This window comes from Colletotrichum jinshuiense, chromosome 2 (genome assembly GCF_051148585.1).
Source record: "Colletotrichum jinshuiense chromosome 2, complete sequence".
Lineage (NCBI taxonomy): Eukaryota > Fungi > Ascomycota > Sordariomycetes > Glomerellales > Glomerellaceae > Colletotrichum > Colletotrichum jinshuiense.
In genome coordinates this window covers 5049590-5074485 of record NC_139309.1, presented here as the reverse complement: position 1 = coordinate 5074485, position 24896 = coordinate 5049590, and the positions used below count along the sequence as shown (strand labels likewise).

The window sequence follows — 24896 nt, the reverse complement described above, 5'->3', positions numbered from 1 at the left end:
AGATGACCATTATACCTCCGAAAGGGATGCGTGTACTTGTCTACCGCCTCGCCTGCAACGATAGGACGTCCTAATGTACAACCAAGGATTCTTTGTCGAGAAGACGTAGCATGGAGTACAAACAGTCTTGCCATTGCCGAATTTTTATGAATAGGATATCCGGTGAGTTTCACGCTCGCTGGCGAATGATCTCGGTTAGCACCCCGTCCCGCGGCCTAGTGATTGCATATCGGCAGATCGAAATAGTATTATTCTGAAGCCTGAAACCTTTGTTTCCCCGGAACATCGGCCAAAGGTAAATAATATCTTCCACCTCGGCGGTTTGCCAGCAAGAAACCTGATGTTGCTCTGCCGCCTACTTGCCCACCTTGCATTCACAGCGCCAACAAGCGGTCCTATCTCGTTTAGAAATAGGAAATTGTGCCAAGTTGGTCAATTCCGTCCATGGGGGCGCCAATTCCTGCAAGCCTCAATGGGTAACTCTAAATTCATGACTTTTCCTACAGTATTCCTTAAGTGACCTGAGCATTCACACCATCGAAGCCCTTCCCCAAATTAGACCTTGTAAAAACAGAAAGCAGTATAGAAGCTCGCCGCCTCCAGCTCTTCAGGGGAAACCAGGAGCCTTCCTCCGCCGCGTTCCCGGACACCCATTCTCTCGCTTAGAGGTCCCAGAACCTCGTCGTCCTTCTCCGAATCCCAGATCTCTGTGAACGTCTTGTGGTACTGTAGCTCAAGGTTGTAATCTTCGGCTAGAGCTCTAAGAACTTCCCATGGCACGACATACTCGGGAACTTCCTCCACAGCTTCATCTAGGAAGAAGTTATACTTCCATCCAAATGCTGGCCGGAAGACACCATCCTCAGGGGTCTTGCCCGGAAATCGTACTCGATAGATGGAATTGCCCCACTCCGCCGATTGGTCCGCTTCTCCATCTTCCAATTCACCCTCTTCAGCCTCTTGTGGCGGCTCTTCGGCTGCCTTCTTCTTCTTCTCAGCCTGTTGTTCATTAAATAGCCTGACGCGCTCTCCCAGGACGTCGGAGTTAGGGATGCATCCGATCAGACGGCCTCCTTTTTTCAATGAACCGGCGACATTCCGCAGCATGGTGCGAGCCTTCTGTTCCGTCTCGAAGGCATAGTGCATGCAAAACATCATGCTCACCACGTCAAATCCTCGGCGACTGAGGGGGCTGGTGTCGAAGCCGACTTGTCTTATGATTTCAATATCCTCGATAGGTTCGCCGTAGCAGTCCTTGACTTGGAAGCGCGCCTCGAAAAGGCGCGGAGGAGGTCTTCTGTGTCCGCCTCTGCCGCCTCTGCCACCGCCTCCGCGGCTACCCATCTGGCGGTAACGTTCTCTGGCCTGATCGATGCTGATATCCGCAGGGTCCAGACCAACATAGAGCTCCACGGGTTGCGGTGCCTGCTGCCATTTGCCAAGATCACCTCCTTTTCCGCAGCCGATATCGAGTACGAGAAGCTCCTTCTCGGTTGAAACTCCCTGCTCTCGGGAGCCTGGAGTGTGGTCTTCGTCTGGTGAGAATTTCTGAATAATACAGCTCTTAATCCAATTGTTGAATGCTCGAAGTCCCTTAATCTTGCTATCGGTTCGCCTCCAGTCCCTGCCTCGTTCTGGCACGCTGTTGTAATGTTGCGTAACAACGTCTGTGCTACGCTGGCGCTCAACAGCGGCATGGGCTGCAGCGTCCAACTCCCTCTCTCGATCAAGTGCCCGCTGACGGATTGCTTCTCTCTCGGTTTCGGAAATTCGAGCTCGAGCGCCAGGCCTCTTCTGCTTCCGCGGTTGCTCGGAGGGAGAGACGGCGCGTCGCTTCGCGGGCTGGAGCTCCTTCGCATTGTAGGGCTGAGGAAGCTCATCTGTGCCATCTTCGCGCCTGTCGCCTCGACGAGAGGAGGAATTGCCGTTTCTACCTGGGGATCGGGATCTTTTGCGTTTCTTTGCGTCGTAGGAGTAAGACTGGCGCTCGGCCACGTCGTCATCGTCGTAGCCCGCCATTGTCTCGAACTTTTGATTAATTCTTCTTGAGAGACGAGATGTCAAAAAAGAATCTCGTGAAGAGAGGGCTCAAATTTTATTGCTGAGTTGAAGGGATCTTATTTTCAGTAAAAGTATCAAGGTGGATGATTGGAGTTGAAAGGGTTTCGAGGAAGAAGCTGCGGAACGTCGCAAGTATGAATACAGGGGTACCTACTGCGAAGGGTGAGACCCACTCACTGACAGTCTCTGTACACGGCAGGTGTGGCTTTACGGCACAGCACATATATATTGTGTTTTTTCCACTACGGAAATAGTATGGAAACTTCTGGGGATTCAGTTAATTTGAGAATCATATTCGTACTTTTACGGCAGCAAGTGTTCACAGTCTTCCTTGAAGTCATTTTCGCCAGTGAGCTCGTTCCGCGATGCCAGGCAGGACCGGTACGTGTCGCACGGCAGCCTTGCCAGCTTGACTAAGCTCACACCCAATTGCGGGCCAATCACGTCAGACTCTGGCCGACCGCTTGCGGTTTGCAGGGGGGACACCCAAGCTCCAGCTCCAAACACCACCAAACAACGACATCACTCTTGCCCAGTAACCCATCCGGCAGCCTCAATTTCTTCCCTTTTTCACGTAACCGAACCTTTCTCCCAGGCGTTTCCGTACAATCAACCGCAAAGATGGGCTCAGAACCCCAGTACGCCAAGTATCCTCTCCTCCCCCTCGCCCAGCATGTCTTCGCCCTCACAAATGCCTACGCCTCCCGGCCATCCCAACAATCCGCTGCGAAAGCCCTTAACGATGCCATCACCGAGCACAAGATGGCACCGCTCTACCGGTACCTTGCCCACCCACTTGAGGGCATCCTGAACCAAGTTGGCGAGGGCGGCAGTCAGACCCCCGGCAAGCCGCTGAGTCGGAAGTCGAGTTTGGCAGGCATGATCGCCACCAAGAGCACGCCCACCACCGTTAACCTGCCTTGGGACGAGGCTCGATACCAGGAGCTGAAGGCAGACAACGACCGAGAGCTGGAGGAGTTCCAGAAGGAAGAGGACGAGGCCGTTGAGAAGGCTGGTGACACGGAGATCCAGGCAGCGCGGGGCAAGAGGGCGGAGTTCTGGGCCAGAGTTGGCGACAAGGTGAGAACCGCGGAATCTGGCCGCATTTAGGTGGATTGCTGACAGACCTAATAGGACCGGGCAATTGCCGCATACGAAGATGTTTTCGAGAAGACAGGTATCCTAGGAACCAAGATCGACCTGGTTCTCGCAATAGTGCGGATGGGGCTCTTCTACGGCGACAAGCTCCTTGTCAAGAAGCACGTTGAGCGCGCAAAGACCCTGGTTGAGTCCGGTGGTGACTGGGACCGTCGCAACCGCCTCAAGGCTTACGAAGGTATCTACCTTTTGACCGTCCGATCGTACAACTTGGCCGCCCCGCTGCTGCTCGACAGCTTGTCTACCTTCACCAGCTACGAACTCTGCACCTACTCGTCTCTCGTCGTCTACTCTGTCCTCGCCGGATCTGTATCCTTGAAGCGCGTTGACTTTAAGAGCAAGGTTGTCGACGCCCCTGAGATCAAGGCCATTCTTGGCGATGGAGAGGACAAGCTCCTGGCTCTGTCGGGGGCCCTCAGCGCCGGTCCCGGTGCCGACGACACTATGCAAGACGCACCGGCACCTACCGCTGCTGCCAAGACCGCAGTGAACCTGACGACCCTCGGCACCAGCACCGACCAGCCTGAGGCTGAAATGGCCATCGATTTTTCGCCGCTGGCCCAGCTTGTCACGAGTCTCTACAACGGCCAATACAAGTACTTCTTCCAGGCTCTTGCCCAGGTTGAGGAGTCGTTCCTCACGCAGGACCGCTACCTGCATGAGCACAAGAACTGGTTCATCCGCGAGATGCGCCTGCGTGCCTACCAACAGCTCCTTCAGAGCTACCGTGTGGTTGGTCTGGAGACGATGGCAACTGACTTTGGTGTCACTGTCGACTTCTTGGATCGGTATGGCTCTACCCTTGATTGCTCTATTAAGCCAGACTGCTAACCCCGATACTAGCGATCTCGCCAAGTTTATTGCTGCTGGACGCATCCCCTGCACAATCGACCGCGTCAGCGGCAAGGGCGTTATCGAGACCAACCGGCCCGATGACAAGAACAAGCAATACCAGGACGTCGTCCGCCAAGGCGATCAGCTCATTACTAAGCTGCAGAAGTACGGTCAGGCCGTCCGTCTAAGGGGAAGTGAGCGGGCGTAATAGCCTATGTGTTTGCGGAATCTAGGAGGCATTGCCAATGAAAACTGAGGCTCGTTCACCCAATGCTTGCAATCGTGTGTCCTGGCCAGGTTTGGAGCAATAAGGCGCGAGGTAGACATGGCAGGCGGCGAATAGAACCGGGGGAGTTGGGGGGGGCTAAGCAATGTGTGCTACTACAACAACTCTGCATGATACCTACGGATTAGACGAGCCAATATGAGAAATCTTGGCTTGAACGAATCACGCCGGACACGTCTTAGTCAACTAACTTGAAGTCCTTTTTCTTTTATGAATCAAAGCGGTTTGTTCCAATGACGCCAACGTCAAACTACATAGAAACACGGAGGATCCCATAATCATCTTGTGAAAATGGGCCGGGGGTTCACAAACGGTGATTCGTGTAGACGGAAATCTTGTCTGGGAGTGGGAATTGTTCTATTCTCGCAAGCCACGTTGGAAAGGGCTTCTTGGAACACACATCTACCCCAAAAAGAGTCCCGCGCGAAGCAAGATGTACTGCGTCTAAAGAATATTTCCGCTCATGCATGCCCCTGTCTTCACTCAACATTTTTGCATTCATCCTGGCCACCATACATACTAGCGCCTGTGTGTGCTTCCCAATAAACGACACAATGTGCAGGTTTCGATCCCCGGCCGCGCTCGCTGCTACGCAAAGCCTGCTACTCCATCCAAAGCGGCTGGCGTCCTAGCCACCTGTTTCCTCCCCGTACAAACCCCATAAATAAAAGATGCCAAAACTCGTTTACCGGTACTTCTCAACAAACTCCTTGTGGAAGTTGATGATGCGACCAACCCAGTCAGTGCCGGGGGCGAGGAAGGTGGTGCGGAAGTGCAGAGTGCCCTCCTTCTGGCCGAAACCGCTGCCGGCGACGACGCAGACTCCTGTAGCCTCGAGCATGCGCATGCAGTAGAACTCATCGGCGGAACGGCCCTCCTTGGCGGCGGCCTCGGCGGCCTTGGCGGGAAGCTTGATGGTAGGGAAGAGGTACATGGATCCCTGAGGCGGGCCGCACTCGACACCCTCCATCTGATCAAAGGCCTTGTGCAGGGCGGTGGCACGCTCCTTGAGACCATTGAAGATGCCGTCATACTCCTTGCGGTACAGCTCGTAGCTGGGCTCGCCCTCCTTGGGAGGGTTGACCATGAGCTCGACAATGCACTGGCCGATGACGGGGGCGCAGAGAGTGATAGAGACGAACTTGTAGATGTTGGCCTCGACCTCGGGGTCGAAGTTGACGAGCTCGAAGTAGCCGCCACGGTGGCCGCACTCGCCGACCATACCCTTGGAGATGGAGTGCAGGGAGACAAGCTCGACATAGTCGTACTTGCCGGCGTGCTCCTTCTGCAGCTTGCGCAGGACGCTCTTGAAAGAGTGGAATTTGCCAACGAAGACGTTGGTCTGGTAAACCTCGTCGGCCATCACCACCAGGCTCTTCTCGGCCGCAAAGTCATAGACGGCGCGGATGTCATCCTCGGACAGGGAGGCACCGGTAGGGTTGCCGGGGTTGATAATGACAATGGCGCGCACGTCGGTGCCCTCGGAGGTAGCCTTCTCATAGGCGGCCTTGATGGTAGCCAGATCGGTACCCCAGCCAGCGGCCTCATCGAGGTAGTAAGGGACACAGGTGGCGTCGAGAACGGAAAGAGTCGCGGTGTAGAGAGGGTATTGAGGAATAGGAACGAGAACACCGCTCGTGGAGTCCTTGCAGATGATGTGCAGGAGCGTGTTGACACCGCTGGAGGCGCCGCCAGAAAGGTAGATGTGGGCGGGATCGGCGGGGAATCCGTCTCGGCCTGCAGAAATATTTTGTCAGTTCTCACGCACTGCACAAAGTGAGCAGTGATTATAACTCACGCTCAATAAACTTGGCAATGCTCTCCTTAATAGCAGGGACACCAGCGCTGGCGCTGTAGGCGCCGACGGAGCCGACCTTGCTCAGGAGCCATTTGGCGCGCGCAATAGCGTCGCTCTTGTATCCGAGCTGGTTCTGCAGCACGTCCTCGTGCTCGAGGAGCAGGGGGTTCTCGAGCAGACTGACAACCTGACGGAAGAAGGTAATGGGCTTTTGGTCGAGCTGCTGGGGGTTTCCGATGTTGGCCGAGATGACAGTATCGAAGGGGAGGTCCTTGTCGCCCTTGGCGAGCTTCGCTCGGTATTCCTCCGACTTCACGGCCAACTCGCCACGGACGGCATACTCAGCAGCAACAACATGCTGGTTAATGTTGTGCACGTTCAACCGACGGGTTGGTGTGGTCGACATGGTTCGATGGTGGGGTGACGAACGGCTGTTGCTACTGCTGAAGAAAAGTTGCTTCCGAAATGGCGGGGTACTAGAGAGGAAGATCTTAGGGAACCGCGGGGTATCTGTGTCAGAGTCATATAGAGGTTAGTTGAAGGGCTTCTACCGCGAACAGTGGAGATCAAGTAGAAAAACACCTTTTTCTCAGGTTGATAAGGCCGGGACGAGCCGAGCAGAGCCAAAAAGATGTAAAAAGATGGGACAAGAGGGTGGGAATGGATTTACACAAACCCCCGAAGACGTTTGCAGAAACACCAACAACTATTTATTTTCCTCTTCGTCAACGAGGGGGAAAAGCAACAACCAGACTTGGACTCGGGCAGCTAACCCCGACAACAGTGCGCGATATGTTACTGACGGATTAAACGGACAGAGGGAAGAGGAGGGCGACTTTGGGGAAAAATCAGCGCACTTTCTACCCGTCATCATCCGATGCAGCAGCTCTTATTCAATATTTTTCAACGGCCATGGCAACTAGGCTAGCACTGTGGCACTGGGCACGAGACGCCGCCCTGCATCATGGGTGGCCGTGGCATCGATTCTGCGCTGCCGCGGATTGCCGTACCAGGCAGTGTTTGCCCCCCTTTTCCGGCATACCAGCACTTGCTGATGTGATGAATCGTACGGATAGACGAAGACGTGGATCAGACCCGGCGGTGTTTGACGACGCGGGTTTGCCTCAGAAGCCAGTGTCCGAAACCGGTGACTGGTGACAAGGGGTCAGCCGGGCGGCGGGCCTAGAGCTTTGCGGATTCTTCCGCCCAGGGTATTTCCGAATCTCAAGGCTGCATGTTGCGAGCCATTGGTTGATAGAGAAGGGAGAATAGAGTGGGGGTTCCACGTGGACCATTTGCGCACTTTGAACCGACTTGATCTTGGATCTGGCAAAGTGCATTGTTTGTTCGGTGAAGGGGGTTGCAAGGTGTGGTGGTGTGTGGTGTAAACAGGTGAGAAAAATGGGGAGCACAATTCCAGCTTCGAGGAGCTGAGACCAACAGAAGCTGGGAGCTATCACAGCCAGGTCCGGACAGCCTTGAGCTGCACCAACCACCAGCCACTAACGTGCCGGCGTGAAGCATACAAAAATACTTTGAAGCAACAGAAAATGTGGAGAGCTTCACTTTGCGACGTACCGTTTGATCTGTGACAGCCATTGCTTCCCCCGCCGCTCAGCAGTCTGGCTTGGCTCGCAGCGACCGCTTGTTTTCTCGATGGTCCCAACGACCTAGCTGTGCCAGCCACTCTGCTTGCCGCCCTTGTCGAATTCATCGTGCCCGGTGGAATTTAAACGCGCTGCCGTTCAATCTGCCGAATACAAGGTATCGTGGTAAATCGCCGTTTCCAGCCTTGGGGTTTGTTCGTTACTTCGTCGATGGAATGGGACGAACGGGAAATAGAAGTGTTGTGAAAGAACCAGCACGAAAGTACTCTGCTCTCGGCGGGCTGAAAATGCTGAGCAGCCAACGTACGCGCAGCTGACAGATGAGAGGAGGGAAAGGGTCTCAGAACCACAATGAGCAGCTTCCCACGCCGCGAAGGAAGGCAAGACAGGATGCCCGTTCCTCTTTATTTGCCCGTTGTCGCTCACCCATTTCTGCCCACCCTCCTGCTAAATAAGGTATGGGCCTGCACATCTGTTGAGGAGCCCAGCGTAAGCTGCGAAATAGGTAACATGCCCCAAGGCGCCGGCGGCCGGCACAGTCGGGGCCCCTTCGCGATAAACTACCTTAACTGCGGGCTTGAACCCGAAAGGGTCCATGCAGGGGAAGGCTCGCAGCAGAACGCTCCAAAGCTTCTAGCTACCTTTGGCCAACTGTCGTGGGCTATTCGTCCGAACCCAGCATCGATGGCGGTGACGGTTCATGCCAGGACCCTGCAAGCTCTATAAAAAAAAATTCCAAGGCCAAGGGGAGGAGCTCAGGGCGGAAGCTCCATGGCAAAGACCCTGAAAGGTCCACCGATCAACTCCGTTATTCGGATTTGCATCACTTGGACTGCCGGGGACTGGTGACTAGTGTAGAAGCTTTGTTGTTAGGTTCTCGTCCCACGACAACCTGCTGTCCCGAGGTTGCGAGCAATCCCCGTCATTTATGATGTCCTGTTTCAGCCTTCATTTCTTGGCTTCTTCAAAACTGCTTCACTTGACTAATATTATGTCACCAAAAGTGCTGGTTGATACGTAGAGAAATAGGGAGATATTGATGAGACTATTTGAGACATCGTCATGGATTAGGGTGGCCAGCTCCCCGCAGCTCCACGCCAGCTGGTGCCACTGGGGTCTCGGCTGGGGCAGATGCGAGGTGTGATAGACGCTGCTAGGTGCAGACCGAAAATTCACCGAGACCGGTGCCACCTTGACTCGGTGAACGGCCCTTTTTTTCGCCGAAAGCCTCTCACCACCGCAAAATTCCCGTCTCCATCCACGAAGCTATCCACGTCGTCGTCCCAGATCGCCTGCAAGCTCCCAGCTCCCAACGCGCGCGGTGCAATTCCCCCAAGATGGCCAAGAAAGGTATGTGTGCCCCACATTGTCACCTCTTGATTCGCAGCTGTTCAACAAACTAACCATTCGATAGCGAAGTCCCGTGTCATGATCGTCCGGCTCATGTCAATGGCCGCGACTGGTTACTTCTACACCTTCAAGCGCCTCCGAACGGCATCACCCATGAGCATGTTGAAATACGACCCGATAAGTACGATTCTCTCCCTACCCCTACCCCTTTATTCATCCCAATCCCGATTCTACTCCTGTCATGAGCATCAATCACACCACACTGAGGAGTCGAGCTTTGGGAGGCGGAGCTGACGATATCACAGTCCGGAGAAAGGTCCTGTTCTTGGAGGCAAAGAAAAAGGGCAAATGAACTTGCGGATTACCTGTCGATCGACACTACATGTAACAACACTGATATCACCATACACGGCGTTTACGGCGGCATAAAGTTGGTTTTTGGAGATGTCATGGACGAATTGTACATCAAAATGCGCCCTCTCTAGACGTCTCGTCTGACGGGAAGACATTGGCACGTTGAACCACAACTTATGGGTTCGGATGAAAGCAAAGGCTTCGATTGCCACGGTCTAGGTGTATATTCTACAAACAAGGAGCAAGAGTTTCACACTTGCGGTCTTCAATCTCGTCGAACCATTACAACCTGTTTCTGACCTCAGAAAAATAAATAAAAAGAGTCCCAGCTACGGGTAAAGGAAGATAATTGACCCCTTTTTGGACAAGATTGTGCTCTGGACAGATTAGGTTCTAGTGATGTTTCGTCACTTACCCGACTGCGGTTCCAGAAGCCTATCATTCTATGCATTCCCTCGACGATCTGCGCTAGTACTCGGGTTCGGCGCGCCTTGGTAGAAATGGCGCGAAGTATGGTTGTCGTCACCTGCTTGTCCCTTGGGGGCCTGTGTATTGCCTCTCTCGTCTCGCTGCAACAGCTCGCTTTGCTGGTTATTGACAGCGTTGATTCCCCTAGGCACTGGAGGCATAGCACTGTCCTCTTTGCCCACATCAAAATGCGGCTTCGGTCGCTTTGGATGCCGAGACGTTGGTGGAAGGCTACTGGTTCTTTTGGCCCTTGGGTGTCCGCCTCGGTCTGCTCGTGCCCCCTTCTCCCAATCTCCATGGCTCGTCAAATCGACAGCGGCTGCTTTACGATTTCCCACAAGGTTGGATCTGACGTCAGAGATGGCCTCTTGGCTGTCTTGACCGACTCTAGGGGTACTACCAACAGGTCGATTATATGAAGTGTGACCGGCGTGTCGTGTGACTAAAGACTGTTTGACGGTCGTCGATACCCCTGAAGCCATTCTCTGCTGGCGAATGATGGGTCTGGGACGCAATCCATGGCCTGTTGCCTCCCGTCGCTGAAACTTCTCCTGCGCTACTGAAGGCGCAGGTAGATCTTGTTTTGGGTCTTCTACAGGATTACGGAAAACTGTCCGTTTGCTGGATCGTGGCAGCGGGACCTCGGATGAGCTGTTAAAGAACATAGTATCATCAGCGACATAATCATGTCGCCGCAACTCAGGCAGCTCTGGTTCCTCCACCAGACTATCTGGGGCCATTATGTCGTCCTCCTTTGCACCAAGCATTTTCGCCAGGTCTCTGGTGACAGTCCCGTAAGTCTTGCCACTCAACTTAAGCTGGTTGATGTCATCCTTCAGCGTGCTGACTTGTGCGAGCTGTTGAGCTAGCTGATCAAGGACTTCGGAATTGTTAGCAGGAGCTTGTGCCTCGCGAAGTTTGACAGTAAGATTGATGATTCTTTGCTGAGCATCGGCCAGCTCCTTCTGAAGCTTAGAAGCTCCAGAGATATCCTCCAACGATTTCAGGCGCGAAACTTCTTCTAGAGTTTTGGATAGTTGCTGCTGGAGCTCACTTTGAAAGGTCTCTGACCGTTTCAGTTTGAGCTCCAGCTCGCGATTCTTCTCAAGTGACATTACAGCGAGATCCTTTTGAATGCTAGCCATGTCCTCGAAGTACTTGAGAAGTTCAGACTTTCGATGGGCCTCTTCCTCGACACCTTGCAGCTTGCCACTTAGCTCTCGAAGGGTAGTATCGAAGTCTTCACGCTTATTTTGGAATTCTGACTGAATCTCGGACAATTGAGCCTCCTTGTTGGTCAGACGTTCCCGTAGTGCTTGAACCTCGGCATCTAAGGCCATGGCGTCCTGAGAGGAAGGCCCTGTGGCAGGTTCGATTTCTTGTAGCTTCCGAGCCAGTTCACTAATAGTTTTGGTCATCGTTGATACTTGAATGCCCTTCGACTGGAGAGTCTGGAAAAGGGTTGTATTTTCCTCCTTTTTGTCGGAGATTTGCTGGAACAGCTGCTCTTGATGGGCCTTTTGCTCCGTCTGAGCAATTGTCAACTGGTCTTGGAATTGCTTCTCGAGGCCTTGGAGCTTTTTATCAATGGTGGAGTGCCCTGCAGTTATCGGCATCATTTCTTGAAGAAACCTAAAAACTTTTTAGTCGGCAAAAATAGAGGATGAAGGTAGTACACACTGCGAAATTATCTCGCCTTGAACCGTCTTCAGGACTCTTCGAATGTCCTCCCCGACATTTTTAGGTGCTGACTGCACACATTCCACAATCTCATCTAGTCTATGAAGGTCAGGTCTGTGAACCAGGCGAGTAACGCAGCCAAAATACCTTTCCGTGATATGAATTGGGAAAATATTCGCCCGCATCTCCTTGACATCAATCTCGTTCAGTTTCTCGGATATGTCAGCCATCTGTTGCTCGACCCGTTGCAACAAACTTTCGCGGCTTTTGCTCTCGTGGAGTTGGCACTTCAGGCCATCGGCTCTACTTGTTTCTCTGACCAAGTCGTCCTCGAGTCTCTTCATGTCGCACTTTAACCGTTTTATGTTTAGGACAGCTTCTCATCGTTAGTCATGGTAAAAATCGCATAATCGCGCTAGAATTTCTTACCGCCATCCACCTCCTGCTGAAGGACTTCTTTTTTGGCACTGGATATTCGATTAAGATTATCCTGGGCAGTTTTTTTCTCAGCCAAAGCCAACTTGAACTTCTGCTCGACTTCTTGAAGTTCCTTTCTCATTTCATCGATGGTCTTCTGACTGGTTTCCTTGGACTGTTGCCAGAGTCTCTGATGTTCCGCAACAGCCTTGTTGAGATGATCTTTGTATCCTCGACTCTTTTCTTGCAGCTTGATTAATTTGGAATGCGTTGCCTCAATCTCGTTCTGTAGCTTAGTTGTTTCAACTTCATACTTCTCTCTACTGTTCTGCAGAGTTATGACCTTGCTTTCTAGGCCTTGCATTAGATCGTCCCGTTGTGTTATCTCGCGAGTGAGTTCATCGTTTTTCTGTCGTAGGAGGGATAGCTCAGAGGTAAGATGCATGCAATTTTCTTGCTCTTGTTGATGTTGCGCATGTGATTCAGTTAAACTTTCCTCTAATCTCTTTATCTCCAGTTGCTGGTTCGCGATATTGTTATTCAGCTTGGCCTCGATGGATTTTGAGTAGCAGAGGACCTTGTTGTGATGGCTGGCCATGCTTTCCAGTACCCCATAGTGGCTTCCTGTTACGTGGTTTTTGTATTGAGGCCCAGGTTTGTGGTCAGCGTCAAATGAGTCTGGCTCATTCTCATGACGAAGGATGATTTGTGTCCCAGATGGTTTCCTTTCCTTTTGAGCTGGGTGATTGAGGCTTGTTTGGCGACGACGAGGTTTCCGAGGCCTAGATGTGTTTGACTGCCGTGAAACTGAACGTTTTGGAGTAAATTCAGTCTTTCGTTCTTCTCTAAGAGGCCGATTTGGCTGATTCTGTGGAGAACGATGTCGACGATGCCTGTGGGAAGTGCTCGTGGGGTGTTTTTGGGGCATCTCAAGATCGCCTACGGGAGTTTTCGGTCGAAATGGAGCTTCTTCGGGGTGCCTTGTGCTAAGCCGAGACATGCGGCGTCGATGCTGGGTGGTTACATCGGTTGTGCTGTTATTCTGAAAGGGCGACTTCTCTGCTGTTGCCAAGACATCCATTGTTCGATCTAACATCGCAAGATGTCGTGGCGCAGTACCTCCTTCTCTCAAGTTGTCATTTTGAGTCGTCACAGAATTCTGAGCAATCAAAATTGTTCGGTCTGGTGCAGGAGGAGGCATCCTGGACGAACCAGGAAGGCCGACGTCAGCATCCGCAAAGGGTCGGGAATGAAGCCCGCTTTCCATGACTGCATCCAGACCTTGATTTATCCTGGATATCTGATGTTCGGACAGCTCCAAATGGGCTGAATGGTGGTTCAAAGAAGCAATCGTCCCACGCGTGGTATGCTGGGATGTCATCCGATCCTGGTTGCCTGGTTGCTCCAGCTCGGCATCGATGGCATCCAAGCTCTGAGATTCAGACGCCGAACGGACCTGTTTAGATCGAGGAGTGTTGGGAGTTTGTTTTTCAGTTCGGGGATGAATAGCCTCGTGGTGGTGATTTTGGCTGCTCCTGAAGCCCATTCGTTCTCGAGCCTGAGATATTTGATCTGTTTTGGGATCTACCCCATCCGTTGCAGATAACACTGCTGGGAGTTGTGGCACTTCGAGAGCCTCGAAGTTAATGGGACGCTGTTGTTGACGACCAGAGAAATGGTTCGGCGTGTATCTTGGTTGTCGAGCAAAGACGAATTCAGAAACCTCAAGGGCATCCTCGTCATCCGCCGGGTAGCAGGTGGACTCTGGGTTATGCTCTCTTGCCTCATTCAAGATACTCTGCCTAGCTTCCTCATCTTTAAAATCTTGACTAGTGTTCTCTTGGGATACTTCTGGTCGCTCATGCAAACTTGTCTGTACTTTCACACTGTGCAGCGACTTCTCTCCAGGGGCGTCATCCAGGAGATAGTTAATGGGGCCGTATCCCGTTGAACGACAATTAGATGTGTGAGGGGAGTGTACAAGCGTGTCTCCGTCTCGCTGAAGCGGATCAGGGCTGGATACACCAGACATGTTGAAGGTGACGCCCAAGTTGCGGCGACCATGCGGCAGAGACGTAGAGTCAATCTCGATGTCGTTGAGCAAAACGCAGTAGGTTAGCAAATGCCAAGTCAGAGTCAGCTTGGCCAAAAACGGAGTAAAAAGTCGGACGGAATAGACAAGGCTTTTCAGAGTGCAAAGCCAGGGGGTGCTGTTTGCCCGGGGATGTAAAAGGTTGAGAGGGATTACACATCACGACATGACCACACGGCTTCCCGTGCCCCGGGAGGCGTTGTTCAGACTGCCTGATACAACATGGCTACCGAAACCATTTGGGGAGGCACAAAGTGTTGGCACTTGTATGTCGAGGAGCGAAGGAGCAATGCGTGGTTGTTGTGGTGACCCCTCTCATCAAGGGGAAGGAGCAGTGGCCGTCTAAGGTATCACTAGGAAGGGTTTGACCTAGGCTCAAGCTCAAAGCTGCCGTCTGTCTCTCCTTAGCATGTCCAAGTTCATCATGTCAGCCTCTCTTTCCTACAGAAAAGGCGAACATCTGACGCCGGCGCCATTTCTAGTGAGGCTGGCAGAGTCAACTTGACTCTTGTGTTTCATCACCGCACCAGGCATGGATGCGCACTTAGGTAGGTTCTCGCCAAAACCGAAGGCATACATGCTTCTTGTACCTCGAATGATAAAATAAAATAAAACAAAACCAGCGACTCTTGCCTGGGTTTCCTTTAGCCAGAACTTGGAAAGAGTTCCGGATACCCTTGACAGTTTGCTCTAGGCTCACCTACCAACCTGCAATGCATTTGCAACAGAAACCACCTTTCCACTGTCAACTAGAAGCCGCTGCGGGATCTGCCTGCTGCATCACCTTGTCTAGGCAAATGCTCTTTCTTAACGATGAACCAGGAGATGATGTGCTTGCAGATGAATGCACACTCGGGTATAAGGCACACGTGAAACAGAAATGTGTAGCAAACTTCTCAATACAGTCGTTTACAGACCGTATCAAAGACACGGAGCCAGACGGGCTGCGTTTACAATACTGAAACTAACCCAGGTGTCTTAATCGACAGCATCATGGCTTATGGGTGGCTTTCCTTTACAATGCCTTTTCATCATTGGGCAAACACATAGAAATGGCTAGCCGGTGCCGGGACGTCCAAGACCCGAGGCCTTACCGTGATAGCCCGGAGGGGAGACCACTTGGTCTCTGACCTGTGTTCTGCCCTCGAAGTGACTATTGAGTGGCTGGTGGGATGCTAGCAACGAAACCTCATAGTCACATGGGAGATAAAACACCGCCCTTCAGAAGATAGGCCAAGGCCACTGTCCAATTTTAGATTCTTTCCAAGGAAAGCAATGGAACGCCAAACCCCGCCAAGATAATGACACAAAAGGAGAGGGGAGAGCAAGCGGCAACTGACACCTCCGGGGCGCCATCATCGAAACCAGATGGATCCGCGCTTGACAGAGGATAGGAGACCGCATAGAATGTACCCTAGGTTGTGTTTCTTCTACTCTGTAAGCAACGCAGTGAAAGTGACGAGACGTGCAGGTGTCATCGTGTCACAGGAAGACAGCCACAGACAGTACTTCCCGGAAGAAGGCTTCAAATCAGCTCCAGAAGCTCGCCGTCACACCGCATGCCCGACAAGTCAACAACTGCGTGTTCCCTCCCGATCACACAATTAGTCTTGTTGATATTGCATCTACTGCCGTGATCAGCAACCCTCCGGTGCTTTTCGCTGACTGATTCGGCCATGCAGACGTGCAGATGCAGGTGAAAGAGAGTCGGGGGTTGTGATGGACTTGGGTCGCAGGCACCCCTGCGCCCCAAAACTCGCCTGTGCCGCCCATCCCAGGCCCAGCCTGCTGATTGGCCATCGCACCCCGGCCCCGATGTGAAAGCGCCGTGTGCCGGCGCTTCGAAGCTGCTCACCACCAATGGGAGCATCGCGAGTCTATTTCGACTGTCCCGGGCCCAGGCGGTCCCACGGGCAACAAGGTGCCTCGATACGGTTCCTGCCTCTGGGCGTGGCCCCACGACGCACCGCAAGTGCCGTGCAAGCCATGCACTTCTACGGGGTGATTGTGGCTCGTCACATTTCCCAGCTTATTCTGCTCAAGGGACTAGTTGCAGAGGGGGGACGATTGGCGCCGAGAACCCCATGTAGAGATCCGTAGGCGCTTGAACAATGTAAATAGTGAGTTGGGCCACATTCGTGGCGCCGGGTATCTTCTCGATTTTGTCCAGCTTTTACTCTACTCATACGATTCTGACGCCGCTTTTTTTTTTCTCTTCCCACCTGTCTGACCATCTGTGTCTGCATCTTGCTTTTCAATCCTTCAAAAACATCTTAACCAGTGCCCTCTGCGAGCGGCCTGTGGCCTATACAACATGGCGGCCACAACCTCCAACTACTTTCCTCTGGCGACCGAGACCTATTTTCCAGATACCCCTGGTGATGCCAGTTCATCGGGAAACGGTGTTGACAATGAAGCGGGTGCTTCTGGCGACAGCCCCGGAGCGGTCAACCTGTCCCGCGAAGCCATGATTGCCATCATTGTGGTTGTCTCTGTAGTCGGCGCTCTCGGAAGTATGTAAACCCTTGTGAAAACACATATTCCTGCCGTCCCCTTTGCTAACTCGCCTTACTCGTACAGTTGGCATGGCCATCTTGTTTTACGTTGCCAAGAAGCGCGAATGGAAGATTCGTGAAACCATGCGCAAATCCGCCAGAAAAGTCGTCACCGCCCTCACACCGCGAAGAACCGAGTTTCCAAAATCTGTCAAACAATCTTCGTCTCCGCCACGCAGCCACCGCGGCCGTGCTAGGCTTGCTGATGATGTACCGCCCACGCCCAGACTTCGTCCAGAAGACCTTGAGAAAGGCCTCGCACAGGCCGAGTCGAAGCGGAAGCTGATGAGGTGGGGTCGGAAATAGACAGGACGGCGAGAGAAAATGCGGGTTTGAGGTCGGGGGTCGCCAACTGGCTTGGTGCCGGTATAATGGTTCATTTGCTGAGGCTGTTGAGACTGCATGATTGACGAGTATGGGCAGCCGGGATCTGCGCGGCGTATAGAATCCTCTTTCTTGTACCATTATTATGCCCTTGGAGAATGTATAGTGGTTATCTTATAGCCTTCGGAATGTGTTCGTGCTGGCGCTTCTTCTCGCAGCAGACCGCTTATCACGCGGTTTGTAGTCTTCTTGCTGTGGCGGCGGGCCTCCGTTCTTCTTCTTCCCCTCCGGAACGAACGTAACTGCCTTCTCACCGTATGCATCACCACGGCTGGTCTTGTTGATGCGGCCCGACTTTTGCACTCTGGCACCCAGGGCCGTATCCCTCTCCCTTCCGCCGTTCTTCTGCATGGAAGAAGAAACCTTCATAGCATACTCAGTCTGAGCCTTTTTGCCGAGTCCCTTGGGGCCCTCGTCTACCACAGGCCGAGCAGCAGAGCTGACACCAACCTCGTGAGTATCCGCTGCGGCAACAGTGGTGCTTGGGTTGAGAGCACGGAACTCGTAGGTGGTCTCGTCGACGTTGAAAGCCTCGTCTTCGAAGAGCTTGCTGAAACGGTCGTCGCCGAGTAGGCCTGCCTTGGTGTCCACAACTTCTCTGTTCTCCTGCTTTTTGATGAGCTTGTCGGCCAGCTTCTGGTTGACCTTGACCTTCTTGTTGCCTCTGATTCTGCTGGCACGCTCCTTCTCGACCTTCTCCTTGATGCGCTTCGTCCTCTCTTCCTCCCAGACATAGGGGTTCGCAATAAGGCGAGCCTGCTCGTAAAGCTTTGATGCCACAAAGTAACCGTGCATGTACGGCCGGAGCAGGTTTGTCTTGCCAATGAGATGGTCCATGCTCAATTGCTTGAGCTCTGGCAGCGTCAAGAACTTGTAGTTGTCGTAGGTCTCTGTGCGGACTTCCTCGGCCATCTCCTCGACCATGTTGTCGAGGAAAGAGCACCATCTCGGGGCCGGGCCCAAGCTAGGGATGAAGAAGGAGTGTTGCGACTTGCCTTCGTTGGCCGTCAGAAGCATACCGGTGTCCTTGCACCAGGCACTGATTCCAGGTTAGCTAAAGGTCATGTGAGGTGAGGGACTGATGACTTACATGTCGTTAAGATCCACAATAGGCTCAACTGAGGTCCACGGCGTTCCATCGGTCTCATCCCAAATCTTAATGATCCTCTTGTCGGCAGAAAGAACCTTCCTTTCCTGAGAAGAAGTCGTCATGTGTATCAACTTCTTGATTGGGAAGCCATAGCCCTGATCTTTGCTCAAGAGAGGGACAGGGCGACGGAGATCGAATAACTGAACCATGCCGGTCTCAGAGCCAGTAGCGATGGACAGTCCCGAGGTATTGAAGTCCAAAGCAGTTATGGCACCCTCTTGGCAGGCGAGACGCGCCACCCTTGACTTGGATCTGGGGTCCCAGAACTCAACTGTGCCAATGGAGGTTCCAAAGGCGGCAAGGCCGTGAGAATTCTCCGCCAACGCGGCAGCGTTGACACTTCCGGCCTCAATACCACCTTGCAAGCCAGCTCCCTCTTCATCGCCTCCGACATCGATCTGGAACGACTTCATGAATCTTCCAATCTCGAGGTTCAGCCTGAAGACTTCACCTAGGCCATCTTGGTCCACTCCCACAGAAGGAATAAGTGCTTCCGTAGACTGCCTGTCGTAAAGCAGATCTCTTCCGTACCGGGGTATCCGAATCGTGTAGTGGCAGCCCATGGGAGTATGAAACTCGAGTCGTCGATCATCTTGAAGCAGCAGAGTTTTCGAATAGTCAGACGAGAGAATCGTCAGCTTTTCCGTGAGCGAGTCTGTGTGGCGCGCAAATGAAAGAGACAGTTGCGGAAGGTTGTGAACATGGATCTGGGGTTTGTAGGTTCCTGCACTGACGGCCCAGTCGCCATCTTCGCTGACACGAATGCAGGTACTCGCCTCCTCGAACTCGAAGTCCTGGAGAAGCTCAACTCGACTCTGGTACTCTGGGTCGTTCTTCAGCGATCGCTTTCTCCGTCTTGCCAGCCAATCCGGCAATGGTCTGGCTGTTGAAGCACCGGAGACGGTGTAAACCGGAACGGTTCCCGGATTTGTTAACTGCATCGTGGTTGTCGGAGACCGCAGGCGAAATGTACAGACGGGTTCTGCGCGACGATGCGACGAAGAGTAAAGTAATCTTGCGGCCGAGGGGAGCCAGAGAAAAAAAAGTTCTGATAAGATAAGAAGCACTATGGTCGGTGTAGGGGCCACACCTGAACGTACTTTTCGGTGAGACGGTGGAAAAGTAAGTCCAGTTTCCGGCCATGCCCCGCTGAATCAGGCGACGGTGCATTAGCGTCAATCCCGACTGGTGCTCAGGGACTTGGTTGGGTAAGTCAAAATGATTGGTCGAGGCATCGCCGACTCCCGATCAAACAGGACCCTGTTAGTGCACTCTGCAGTCCAGCCAAACGAACTGCTCCCTCCCTGCTGGCCAACGACTGTGCTGAATTTCCGGCGCCATCCCAACCCGGCCTGGCTGAATACACAGTAATCGTTGCGAAAGCCTCGACGACCCCCAACGACAACCTTCAACGACGACCTCAACAACGAGCGAGCATCAGCGGCTTACAGGTACTCACCGCCTTATATTTTGTCGTTAGCTTTGCACATTGACAGTCCCGGAAACATTTTTGGACTCGGTTGATGCCGAGAAGCCGGTCCCCTGGTCGCGCTTTCGACCCACGGAGATGGAGTCGATGACTTCGCGAATTCGAGCAAACAAACCATCTGGAAGCCCTCTCGATTGCAAAACGTACTCCAATCGATGCCTAAACGGAACATCTGTTTTATGACTGTCGGAATTCAGCTATAAACCGGCTCCTGTGGCCCTCGGGAGCTTTAGCGACTGAGAGTTGATGTTGCGACACGGAACGCATCTCGCCGTACCGTCGACATGGACACGAGCGAATATGAGACTAATACCTTATTGAATGTGCGTTTTCGTAGCTGAAATAAGTCAATAGAAATGACTAACGAGTTAACTGGCAGAATAATATCTCGTCAATAGTATTTCGAGTTTACGAACCCTCTCAGGAGCAGGCGCAAACCTTCCCTTCGGCAGCTGCCGATGTCGAGACCGAACTAAGGACCCGCGGTCACATTGTTTACTATGATGCAACTAGGCGTGTCTTGTGGTATTTCCATGTCCCAAGGAAGGATGCGGCCTCTAGTGACGACGACAATGGGGTTCTGGACAGCAATGTCAACGTCGCTGGCACCATATTGCTGATGGTCGAGGAGGGCTCGTTTGAGCCAATCAGTTTGTTCAAAGGTCGCGCACCAGGCCAACAAGCTGCGAACACACCTACAAGTTCATCATCAAGCAATTCGGCTCTAGACTTGTCACTGCGAAACCCACAGACAGGCAACTCCGGGCCGCCAAGCTCCTCCGATACCGATTCGAAGCCCTCTTTAGCCGGTGCATCCGATACCAAGAGCACAGGCTCCGTCCTCCTCAGAGATGCATATGATCAGTTTATAACGGCGGTTCTGTCGACTATTTCAGCGTCGTTCTGCAACCGCATCGCAGCGATCCCTCTAAACCATCGAACCATTTTACTGCCCTCCAAGGTCACCCGAGAAGGCCAAGCCGAGAGAGCCCTAGACATGGAATCCGCTGTTGTTGGAACTTTTCGGATATATCTTACCACGACGGGGGCTTTAGTCATGAGTTTGTCTTTGTCCTGTTGTGAAGGTCTGTTGCCGGTGAATGAGCCATCCAGTCCAAGCCAACTTGCTCTGGGTTCTCAGATCCTGGCCGCTCCATTCGGTGTTCTGGCGAACTATCAAGGATTCGTAGGTGGAGGGTTGTCATATCCCGAGCTTGGCCTGGGACAAACGCCGGATACTCAGCTCTGGAGAAACGCGGACGCTAGATCCTCACAATGGAGAGACACCTGCATCAAGATCCTCCAGTCTCGTGGACTATCTCCCACTCTGCTTCAGTCTTGTCCCTGGATCGCATTACAGATGCTTCGCCGAAAACCAGGCGAACAGAAGACTGACGAAAAGATATCGGCGCTTCCCTCCACTTTTGCTACCGTATCGTGGCCGGCCGTTCTCTGTTTCCGTAAAAAGTCTGTCATGCTTGCGCGGAACAGTGGCCTTGGGGATTCTATCCTACTAGCCCAAGATGAAACTTCTGACTTCCTGAGCGATGCCAGAACATGGTTTCAGCTTGGCACTGATAGAGAGGAAGTCGTATCTAAGCGGAAGAGAGAGAGGGAACTTGCTGCATCGAAAGAGGCGTCGGCGGCTGCCCCCGTGCAACCACCAAATGGTCAATCGCCACTAGGACTAAGGCGTGCAAGCAATGCAGCAGCCGTTGGTGCGATGTATCCGACACCACCAGATGGAGTCCAACACCCTCTGGGCATCACACCTTCCATTGATGGGACAACTTCTAGTCCGGGCGCTCTTGGAACTACAATGGCAGTCGTTGACATAGACACCACCATGGCAGATACTGCCGTACACGACACTACTGTGATGAACAACAATCACCATGGCGAATCATACGGTGACGGATGGCACTCGAATGAGAACAAGCGAGAACGGGCGGACTCTTACCTGGAAGGCGAGAACGATAATCTGTTTGGGGATATAGGCCCAGATATGTTTGGGGACGCCGATATCACTGACGCCGATTTCAACTTCTTCGACGAAGAAGGTGGCGATGACTTGGATCTGTCTGGCTTGCCAGACTTGAGTATGCAAGATGCGTCATCTGCACCTTCTGTGCTTCCAGCTCCTGCCCCTGAGCCAGCGAAAATGATTGCTCCCGTGGTGGAGGAAGCCAAACCTGAACCGAGCCCACCGACGTTTACCAAGCCAGAATTAAAGCATGCCCGGAGCACATTGATGGACGAAGGGAAGCAAAGACCCGGCGCAGAAAAGGCAGCTGGTATTAAAAGAGAATCAAGTCCATTCGATCCGGATATTGTCTACAAAAGGGTACGGGCTTCCCTCGCAGATGTCCGCTCAGCTCCCTACAGAACCCCCTTGCGGAAAGGCAGCATCTTCGACAGTGTGGATTTTGATCCAATTTTGCCTCTTGTGAACAAGAAGTATGAGCAAGGTGGTCGTTTCGATTGTCACCCCACACCTCAAGGGCCGTCACAAGAAGCAAACAGCCGCCAGCCTGTTCTTCAGGGGCCACCTACCACCGATTATCTGCGACGGCATGGAAAACACAGAAAGCCCTTTAAACAGCCTGAACATACGAACGCGGTGATTCGTACAATCACGGGCAACCTCGAGCACACCGTGCTAAATCCAAGTCCTGGGAAAGCAGACGACTTGGCGTCCGATGCCGACGACATCAGCCTTGTGTCAGATCAAGACGATTCAAGCGTGACAACAGATGAGCCAGCATCACCTTTCAAGTCAAGTATCCGAAGGCTAAATTTAGATGATGACGTTGTCTCTCATGTCACCTCTCTGAGAGATATTGAATCTGTGGAGGATTCTGATCCGGCATTGGCTTTGGATCTCCCGAAGCTAGCCAAGGCTGAGGCGTCAGAGTTGCTGATACCCAAATACTTTGAGGATGCAGAGCCACTTCCCATTCACCTGTCCCTTCCGGATGAGGACCTGATAACCATTGCTCAGATCGTGACTGAGCAGGCGGTTACCGGCAACCTGAAGATACGCGATGCACATGCAAACACTCTGAACACAGCTATTGTATCAGAGACGCGCCGCCAGCTATCATCTCTCGGTCGGACTGCTTTGCAGACTCTGCGTGAAATTATTCCTGCTTGTCTCGGAGAGTTCAACATCTGCAACTTCAAAGGTGTTGTTGAGGTTCCCGACATTCCTTTGATCGGGCCGCCCAACAGACTACATCCAAGGCCGGTCAATCCCCGGGACAACACAGAGCCACCAAAGCCGAACAACCTCTTCCAGATCCCAGCCCCTCACATGGAACTCCGTCGGGCAGACACCAGGCTGTCGGTTCTACCGGCAAGCGTGCAATTCTGGGAAAGCCTAGGACTTGGTCCTGCTCAAGGGACGAAAGACGTCAACGTCGTCTGCGTCTTTCCTCATTGGGATGGGATGTCAGATGTTGCGGCCACATTCCTGGATCGTATGCGGAATGTTTACGAACTACTTAAACTGGGCTCCTTTGAACGTCTACCGTCCAGCTCTAAAGTTACCGATGGTCTGGTGCCATTCGAAGCGGACAAGATCGCAACTTCGCCAGGGGCCGTTAGTCCTCATATAGTGGCGGGGTTAGGTGATCGCATGGAGGCACTTAACCAAGGTCTCTTTTCAGCTAACGCTACGAAAAAGAACTTTGTGATATACTTTGTATATCCCCCAGACCATCCCGGTTCCATTGTTGAGGCATGCACTGCTTTCCAACAACTCTTTGAGATGCACAAGAGATCTCTAACTGACAGGAGGCAAAGTCCAGCCAATGAGTTGGTTTTGCAGCTGGTGCCACTGGACTTTTTGACTTCATCGACAGGCATGGTAGAGCCAACACCCAGCGATGCGATCAAGCTGGCTATCGAGACATATGACCGCTGCACACTTTTCGGCGGGCCAATGCCATCGCCTGCAATCATGCTTGAGCAGTCGCTGCCCCGGGGCATCGATTTCAAACTTTCCAACACCTCATCGTCGTCTCTTATGCATGAGAACACTTGCATTCATATTGCCTACGCTCAAAGCATTGATGAGAGGTGGATTACTGCAGCATGGACTGACAACAGGGGATGCCAGCAGATGACTGCATCCTACAATCTTGGACGCAAAGGCAAACCACTGGCTTCGTCACTCAATGATATATGCCATGAGATATGGGAGACAACTCATGACTTGATTTCCAAATGGAAGGTACATTGGCGAGTCATCATCTCGAAATGCGGGTTCATGGACGCGCAGGAGATTGGCTTCTGGCAAGGTCTCGCTCAAACCGAATCGGTGGCTACAGTGAGCCTGACTTTGATATCAGTTGATACAAATCCCTCTTTACAGCTGATACCGCCGGCAATTAGGATACCGGCATCGGCGTCGTCCGGATTCTACACCACGCCTGTCTCAACACCACAGGCGTCAATCGTGTCCCCGGAGCAAAGTGGAACTCCTGTGACACCGATGAAGGACAATAATCCAGCAAACGCAGCTACTCCTGGCGGCACTCCCGGCGATGGCAACGCAGAGCCAGCCGAGGGGGACGCAATCCTCCTAGACGTGACAGATCAGACATGGGGCGCTGTGCTTGCGCATCGACTAAGCAACTCATCGTCGCTGGGAGAGTTGAATCCTGCTCTCATTAGTGGCTACCTCATTAAACGTGGTGGGACAAAGCTCGAGGACCCGCCAGTAATTATGGAAGTCAACATAGTGCACGCAGACAACAATCCACGAATGTACGAGCCTCTCATGCGAGAGATGCTCACTTACTTCAGGGGCCTGGGTACCCTGGCTCGGGCGAGGGGTATTGTAGATAGGGGGACAGATATACGACCTTGGCATATTGCGGCGGCGGAGAAGGGCGTCCGGTCATTATACCTTTTGATGTGATTGGGAACGGCGGTTTGCAAGGTAGAGTTGCATGGGATACAAGAAGCGGCGTTTCAAGGCGTTGAGCCTATGATCTTTGATAGCACGAAGGGGGGTTGCATAAGACCAGTATTCACGGAGCGTCGCACTGGCGCCATTTGTTGTGTACTTTTTTGCAAACCTTTTATTCCGTGATATATTGCCCTTTCCCCCTAAACAGTTGATGCTTCGGCAAATGTCTATCCCATCGCAACCTCATGAAAGCGTCGTTCGTGTAGATACGTTCACGCTCATTTTGATATTCCCAAAT

At 52.7% G+C, this 24896-nt stretch overlaps 8 protein-coding genes across 8 annotated transcripts; 4 read left to right on the top strand and 4 right to left on the bottom strand.

Moving 5' to 3' along the window:
- Positions 1-555: 555 nt before the first annotated feature.
- EsH8_II_001327 (mRNA (guanine-N7)-methyltransferase) lies at positions 556-2019 on the bottom strand (the record flags this gene model as incomplete). Its single annotated transcript, XM_083264625.1, has 1 exon — positions 556-2019. One exon carries the CDS (start codon positions 2017-2019, stop codon positions 556-558), a length of 1464 nt encoding a protein of 487 aa, XP_083121947.1.
- Positions 2020-2682: 663 nt separating this feature from the next.
- EsH8_II_001326 (proteasome regulatory particle lid subunit RPN7) lies at positions 2683-4261 on the top strand (the record flags this gene model as incomplete). Its single annotated transcript, XM_083264624.1, has 3 exons — positions 2683-3141; positions 3196-4007; positions 4063-4261. 3 exons carry the CDS (start codon positions 2683-2685, stop codon positions 4259-4261), a joined length of 1470 nt encoding a protein of 489 aa, XP_083121946.1.
- Positions 4262-5024: 763 nt separating this feature from the next.
- On the bottom strand, positions 5025-7851 carry EsH8_II_001325 (pyridoxal phosphate-dependent transferase; the record flags this gene model as incomplete). The annotated part of the gene is made up of 3 exons (XM_083264623.1): positions 5025-6076; positions 6138-6647; positions 7716-7851. 3 exons carry the CDS (start codon positions 7849-7851, stop codon positions 5025-5027), a joined length of 1698 nt encoding a protein of 565 aa, XP_083121945.1.
- A 1230-nt stretch (positions 7852-9081) lies between these two features.
- On the top strand, positions 9082-9446 carry EsH8_II_001324 (mitochondrial 54S ribosomal protein bL33m; the record flags this gene model as incomplete). Its single annotated transcript, XM_083264622.1, has 3 exons — positions 9082-9094; positions 9159-9275; positions 9400-9446. 3 exons carry the CDS (start codon positions 9082-9084, stop codon positions 9444-9446), a joined length of 177 nt encoding a protein of 58 aa, XP_083121944.1.
- A 1062-nt stretch (positions 9447-10508) lies between these two features.
- Positions 10509-11535, bottom strand: EsH8_II_001323 (uncharacterized protein; the record flags this gene model as incomplete). The annotated part of the gene is made up of 2 exons (XM_083264621.1): positions 10509-10557; positions 10616-11535. The coding sequence occupies 2 exons, from the start codon at positions 11533-11535 to the stop codon at positions 10509-10511; spliced, it is 969 nt and encodes a 322-aa protein (XP_083121943.1).
- A 4884-nt stretch (positions 11536-16419) lies between these two features.
- On the top strand, positions 16420-16966 carry EsH8_II_001322 (uncharacterized protein; the record flags this gene model as incomplete). Its single annotated transcript, XM_083264620.1, has 2 exons — positions 16420-16618; positions 16686-16966. The coding sequence occupies 2 exons, from the start codon at positions 16420-16422 to the stop codon at positions 16964-16966; spliced, it is 480 nt and encodes a 159-aa protein (XP_083121942.1).
- Positions 16967-17158: 192 nt separating this feature from the next.
- EsH8_II_001321 (ribosome biosynthesis protein ENP2) lies at positions 17159-19135 on the bottom strand (the record flags this gene model as incomplete). Its single annotated transcript, XM_083264619.1, has 2 exons — positions 17159-18083; positions 18135-19135. The coding sequence occupies 2 exons, from the start codon at positions 19133-19135 to the stop codon at positions 17159-17161; spliced, it is 1926 nt and encodes a 641-aa protein (XP_083121941.1).
- An 832-nt stretch (positions 19136-19967) lies between these two features.
- On the top strand, positions 19968-24607 carry EsH8_II_001320 (mediator complex subunit 13 C-terminal-domain-containing protein; the record flags this gene model as incomplete). The annotated part of the gene is made up of 3 exons (XM_083264618.1): positions 19968-20006; positions 20108-24013; positions 24134-24607. 3 exons carry the CDS (start codon positions 19968-19970, stop codon positions 24605-24607), a joined length of 4419 nt encoding a protein of 1472 aa, XP_083121940.1.
- Positions 24608-24896: the final 289 nt, after the last annotated feature.